Source organism: Cebus imitator, unplaced genomic scaffold (genome assembly GCF_001604975.1).
Source record: "Cebus imitator isolate Cc_AM_T3 unplaced genomic scaffold, Cebus_imitator-1.0 Scaffold112, whole genome shotgun sequence".
NCBI lineage: Eukaryota > Metazoa > Chordata > Mammalia > Primates > Cebidae > Cebus > Cebus imitator.
This window is the reverse complement of record NW_016107427.1, coordinates 2909129-2915591: the sequence shown is the minus strand read 5'-3', so window position 1 is coordinate 2915591 and position 6463 is coordinate 2909129. Positions and strand designations below refer to the sequence as shown.

The 6463-nt window shown below is 54.3% G+C and overlaps 1 protein-coding gene across 3 annotated transcripts in view; it reads left to right on the top strand.

The window, feature by feature from the left end:
- The window catches only part of RRP1 (ribosomal RNA processing 1), a 16118-nt gene that overhangs the window by 3719 nt on the left and 5936 nt on the right, over window positions 1-6463 (top strand). For 2 of the 3 annotated variants that reach the window (XM_017538543.2, XM_017538544.1), the window contains exons 5-8: window positions 442-503; window positions 5278-5407; window positions 5487-5551; window positions 5762-5955. In XM_017538543.2, coding sequence (XP_017394032.1) covers window positions 442-503; window positions 5278-5407; window positions 5487-5551; window positions 5762-5955 — 451 coding nt within the window. The remainder of the gene's footprint in view (window positions 1-441; window positions 504-5277; window positions 5408-5486; window positions 5552-5761; window positions 5956-6463) is intronic. The other variant, XM_017538545.2, reaches the window with a different exon arrangement.

The following is a 6463-nucleotide window of genomic DNA, read 5'->3' as shown; positions in this document are numbered from 1 at the left end:
CCGGGGGTGGGGGCACCTGGGGGCAGAGACCGGGCACCGGAGGTAGCCTCCCATGCCTGCAAGAGCAGTGTCGTGGTGCTGGGCTGTGCCCTGTCATCGGGGGTCCTGGGGGTCTGGGTGCCCTCTGCTACTATTGACTGTGGCTCAGACCCCTCTGTGGGCGTATGGGCATGCTGATCAGCAGCCTAAAGCGGGGACAGCTGCAATGGGTGTTGAGCCCCATGGAGGGGCAGTGGCATTGTGGGGCAGACCTGGAGCTTTATTCAGGGGTTGAGGCTTGGCGTTCGTCTGTCAGCAGCTCTGGGGGCCAGCGGTGTGCTTGGGTATGGCAGAGGTGACCACGGCCGTGGCCTCATCCTCCAGCGGCTCCTGGTACATGGGGAAGGGTGGTCTGGTGTAGTTGGGCTGGGCTTCTGCTAACACGAACCTCCTGTGTCAAAGCTCATGCGGATGGTCCTGAACGAGTCCTTGAAGGCTCTGAAGATGCGCGGCTGGGAAGAAAGGTGGGTGCATGGCGGGTCTGCTCTCGGGGGACGCTGTTCTTGGGGACGCAGCTTGTCTTGTTTGTCTTTTGATTCTTTGTCATAAGAAGATGTCAGCCTTTCCATTAAAGCATGCCCCAGTGGTGCTTAGAGTGAAGACATTTTTTAAAATAAAGATTAGTAGCACTGCACTCCAGTGTTTGTGGAAATGGTGTCGTTTATCCCCAGGCTAGAAGGTCAGTTCTCACTGGGAGTCAGAAGGGAGTCCTGTCATGAAAGGGTGTCCAGCCGAGGAGCTTCTTAGAAAAACACAGCGTGCTCAGCTCTGTTAGCAGTGCTTTTTGTGTTTTTGAAGTAGGTCTCACTTGCCTGGGCTGGAGTGCAGTGGCGTGATCTCGGCTCATTGCAGCCTTGACCTCCTGGGCTCAAGTGATCCTCCTGCCTCAGCCTCCCAAGTGGCTGGGACTGCCGATGTGCACCACAGTCCCACATAGTTTTTGTGTCTTTTTTGGTAGAGACGAATTCTGTCCTGTTGGCCAGGCTGGTCTCAAGCTCTTGGGCTCAAGCAATCTGTCTTCTAGTCCTCCCAAGTTGTAAGCAGTGTTAATTGCTCCTAATTCTAAAACTATGTAAATTGGCCAGGCTTTTCACTTTCAGCAGCAGTGCCTGAGGTGGGGTGGTTGGGGCCCTGTGTGTTCTGTCTAACCGTGGGCACCTTCAGGTGCCAAGCCGGGTGGGGGCAGACTCCCATCCTGGCAGTATTGCTGCTTCTGCCTCTGCCCGCTGCCAGTCCCTGCTCCAGAGACCGAGGGGTGTAGGTAGGGATCTGACCCCTGCTGCCAGCTTGGCACACTGAGCCTCTTCATCCAAGTTAAGGACAGCATTTTCTAAACCTTCGGGGCAGGCTGAGTTTTATAATACAAAATGAGTTTCTAAGTGTTTAACATTTTAAAGTTTTAAAAATTAATTTAAAAATTTTAGATTTCTTTGTAATTTTTTAAAAAATGAGTGATGCATACTCAGTATAAAAAACTCAAAACCTAGGCTGGGCGTGGTGGCTCATGTCTGTAATCCCAGTACTTTGGGAGTCTGAGATAGGTGGATCACAAGGTTAGGAGTTTGAGACCAGCCTGGCCAACATAGTGAAACCCTGTTTCTACTAAAAATACAAAAATTAGCTGGGCATGGTGGTGTGCACCTGTAGTCCCAGGTACTAGGGAGGCTGAGGCAGGAGGATGGCTTGAACCCAGGAGGCAGAACTTGTGGTGAGCTAAGATCGTGGCACTGCGCTCCAGCCTGGGCAATAGAGTGAGACTCCGTCTCCATAAAACCTCAAAACTTGGCCAGGCGTGGTGGCTGAAACGCCGTCTCTGTGAAAAGTACAAAAATTAGCTGGGCGTGGTGGTGCACACCTGTAGTCCCAGCTGAGGAGGGACTAAGGAGGGACTGAGGCAGGAGAATCACCTGTACCTGGGAGGTGGAGGTTACAGTGAGCCAAGATAGTGCTATAGCACTCCAGCCTGGCTATAGAGTGAGACTCTGTCTCAAAAAAAGAAAAAAAAAAGTCTCAAAACTTTAGGAAACATTATTTTATTTATAATTTATTTTGTTTTTTTATGGAGATGGGGCCAACTCCTGGGCTCAAGCGACCCTCCTGCCTCAGCCTCCCAAAGGGTGATGACAGATGTGAGCCACTGCTCCTGGCCAAACACTAGAAAGTGAGTACAGGCTCCAGGGTGGACGCAGCGGCTCACGCCTGTAATCCCAGCACGCTGGGAGGCCGAGGTGGGTGGAGCACAAGTCCAAGACCAGCCTGGCCAACACAGTGAGACCCCGTCTCTACTAAATACACAAAAATTAGCTGGGTGTGTTGGACGGGGGGGCGCCTGTAATCCCAGCTACTAGGGAGGCTGAGGCACGTGCATCCCTTGAACCTGGAAGCTGAAGGCTGCAGTGAGCTGAGAACATGCCACTGTACTCCAGCCTGGGCAACAGAGCCAGACCCTGTCTCAAAAAAAAACAGTAATGTAAACTCCAATGTTAATGAAAATGTTCCATCTGACCCTGCCACGGCCATCTTTTGTGGGCATGTGTGTTTACAAAAGTAAAGGTGCAAACTCTTTCCTTTCACTGCAGTCCATCAAAGACATCTGTCCGAGTTCTGCTGCGTGGTCTTTCTTTTTGGGGGCGGGGGTGGAGAAGGGTTTAGAAAAATATATTTGGAATTGATTTGTAATTTATATGTTCAAGGAGTTGATTTTGAGTATCTAAAGATGAAAAGTAGAACCCAAATGTCACATAGATGTTAGACCAGAGATCATAGCTTATGGCCTAAGTTAGTGTAAGACATTGCTGTCTTTGGGGTTGTGAAGTTCACACATCGTTGCTCCAGCCTTTTTTTTTTTTGACATGGAGTTTTGCTCTTGTTGCCCAGGCTGGAGTACAATGGTATGATCTCAGCTCACCGCAACCTCTGCCTCCCAGGTTCAAGCAATTCTCCTGCCTCAGCCTCCTGAGTAGCTGGGATTACAGGCATGTGCCACTGTGCCCGGCTAATTTTGTATTTTTAGTAGAGATGGGTTTCTCCATGTTGGTCAGGCTGTTCTCAAACTCCAGACCTCAGGTGATCCGCCTGCTTCGGCCTCCCAGAGTGCTGGGATTATAGGCATGAGCCACCGCACCTGGCTGCCCCAGCCTTCTTTGCCTCTTCCCTTATAAAAAAGTATCAGGGCCAGGCGTGGTGACTCACACCTTTAATTCCTTGTCACGAGTAGCTGGGTCTGGTGGTGTGCACCTGGAGTCCTAGCTGCTTGGGAGGCCGAGGTGGGAGGATCACTTGAACCTGGGAGGTGGAGGCTGCAACCTAGCTAAGATGATGCCGCTGCACTCAACCATGATAGCTGATAAAAAAAAAAAAACAAAAAAAAAAACATAAAAAAATTAGCAAGGCCGGGTGTGGTGGTTCATACCTGGAATCCTAGCGCTCTGGGAGTCTGAGGCGGGCAGATCACTAGGTCAGGAGATTGAGATGACCCTGGCTAACACAGTGAAACACTGTCTCTACTAAAAATACGAAAAAAGAAAAAAAGAATGAGCAGGCTGGTTATGGTGGGGCAAGGGGATCCCTTGAACCTAAGAATTTGAGGCTGCAGTCATCCGTGACCGACCCACTGCGCTAGCCTAGGTGATAAGAGTGAGATTCTGTCTTTTTGGGTTTTGTTTTGTTTTTTTTGAGACGGAGTCTTGCTCTGTCACCAGAATGAAGTGTGGCAGTGCGATCTGCTCACTACAACCTGCGCGTCCCAGATTCAAGCAATTCTTCTGCCTCAGCCTCCCGAGTAGCTGGGATTACCTGCTGGAGTAGACACTTGCCATGGCGTCCTGCTAATTTTTGTATTTAATTTAGTAGAGACAGGGTTTCACCATGTTGGCCATGATGGTCTCAATCTCTTGGCCTTGTGATCCGCCTGCCTCAGCCTCCCAAAGTGTCGTGTCTCCCAAAATCACACTTGGGATTACAGGTGTGAGCCACTGCCCCAGTCGAGATTGTTTCTTTAAAAAAAAAAAAAAAGAATCAGCAGGAGTTGGCCTGTGGTTGCCTGACTTTCTGTAGGTTGGAGTGGCTGTGGGTGATTATGCATTTAGGGCAGGGGTGCCTTCAGTTTGTGGGGATTTCCACGCTTGAGTTCCCTGGCAGGACTGTGAGGCCCTGAGCCTCTTACTCATTCTAGGACTTAGTGCGTGGGTGACCCCATAGGGGGCTCGTGACTTAAGCGGAATTAACTGTTAAAGGGATGACTTTACTTCGGTTAACTTTTTTTGGCTTCTTATTCCAAGAGTACTTTCCTCACTGTTGCTGAGAACTCAGTACAGGAATCATTTGGGAGACCTTGGTGCCTTGCCCCGTGCCCGGGGTCCCGGTGCTGGCAGTGGTGTCCACGCTTCCTGCCCTCTCGGATCTCCTGCAGCCGTAACCGGGCTGTCACGAGTGCCCATGGCATCGTCCCGGCCTGGGAAGTTGGGCCCTTGCGTCTGTGTGTCTTCCTCTTGGTCTCGGCAGCTGTTCTTGCCTCTGCTTCCTTTTTCCTGAGCCTTCGAGAGCGTCACGGGTGATCCTCAGGCCTCGCTGTGGAGCTTCCTGGGGGTCACACAGTTAACAAATCCAAGTTTGGCATATGCATTATTGAGCACTCCAGGAGGTCCAGAGGCATCTAGATGGTAAAGACTGTTCCCTGGGGCTGTCTGGTCTTCGGATCCGTGCCAGGGAGAGCTCTGGTGGACGTCACGGATGGAATGCTCCGTGCGGCGGGGCCCAGAAGCCAGCAGGCGCCTCTTGATCCTCGGCCCCTTTCTGGGCCTCCACCTTTCTCTACCTGTGCTGTCCTGACCCGTCTTCCCCAGCTGTTCCCAGTGGGGACAGCAGAGGGGAACACCAGGCAGGTGGTAGCAGTGTCGTGTCTCAGCCAAGCCTTTCCCACTGCTAGCCATCTTGAGGACAGAGGGAAGGCCTGTCTGAGTGTTGACACGTGCCGCATTTTGTAGTTGAGGTGCAAACTCAGGCCGTGTGTTCTGGTGCTGGTGATGTTCACGTAACTCCCTGATTGCAAGCCCGTGCACTGGAATAGACCCAGGATCACTGACCTCACCTGCGTGGACGTGAAGACTGGCATGTTTGCAGACGGTGGAGCCTGTCCGCACTTCCGTTCCCACTGGAGCGAATAACTGCGGAGACTGAGGACACACTGGCTTGGGGCTCGGCGAGGCTGCCTGTCGTATTTGCTTTTTCTTTCCTCAGACAGATCGAGCAGCTGCTGGAGCTGCTGACCACTGAGATCCTGCACCCCAGCAGCCAGGCCCCCCACGGGGTGAAGAGCCACTTCATCGAGATCTTCCTGGAGGAGCTGGCCAAAGTGGGCGCCGAGGAGGTGAGGCTGGGCTCTGACAGGGCGGCGGAGCTGGGTGTTTGTGGAGGACGAGCTGAGCTCCCGCCGGCTTTCCCTGCAGCTCACAGCAGACCAGAACCTCAAGTTCATCGACCCCTTCTGCAGAATCGCCGCCCGGACCAAGGAGTAAGTGCTGGGCAGCCTGGTTGGGCCTGCCTCCTTCACTGAGTTCTTCTGTGGGGCTGCCGTCTCGGGGGTACCGCTCCCTCCAGGGAAGAATCCGGGTCGCGGAGTGGCCGCTGGCCGTGCGGGTGGGGAGAGCCCGCAGGGGCGTCGGCTGCTTCCTCGTGGGAATCCAGCACGCTGGGCCTGTGCCGGCCTCTGCTCTGCCCTCAGCTCCCTGGTTTTGAACAACATCACTCGAGGCATCTTTGAAACGATTGTGGAACAGGCCCCACTGGCCATCGAAGACCTCCTGAATGAACTGGACATGCAAGATGACCAGGCAGCGTCAGACAGCGATGAGTCCTCGGAGGGCGGTGAACGCGGAGACACGCTGCCCCAGAAGAGTGCCAAGAGGCCACCCGCAGGTGGGGGCACAGCACGCCTGGCTCCTCCTGGGCGCCTGGTCTGGGCTGAGCCAGTGTGGTCTCCTGCTGGGTTGCTCCAGCCACCTCCTGCCCGGTCCCCTTGCCTCTGCCCTCTGCAAAGTCCATCCTCAGCGTGGAAGCCAGAGCGACCTCTGTGACCCGCAGGCACACGGGTCGTTTTCCCTGTCAGCCCCCAGCCTCTGGTGTGCTCCATGCCCTCTCCGGACCCCTGGGCTCCTTGGTCTAACCCAGCAGGCCTCTGGCTCGGTCAGGCCCCTGGGCCTGCTTCTGCCTTGGTGCCGAGTCTCCTGTTCCTCCCGCCATCTGTCCCCTTCACTCTCCGGGCCTCCCCTAGCTTCCCATGCAGTCCTCCCCTAGCCTCCCGGCCTCCCACAGCCTCCACACAGTCCGTCCTCCCCCAGCCTCCTGGCCTCTCCGTCCCTCTCACAGCCTCCCCCAGCCTCCCGGCCTCTCCCTCCCTCCCCCAGGCTCCCCCAGCCCCCTGGCC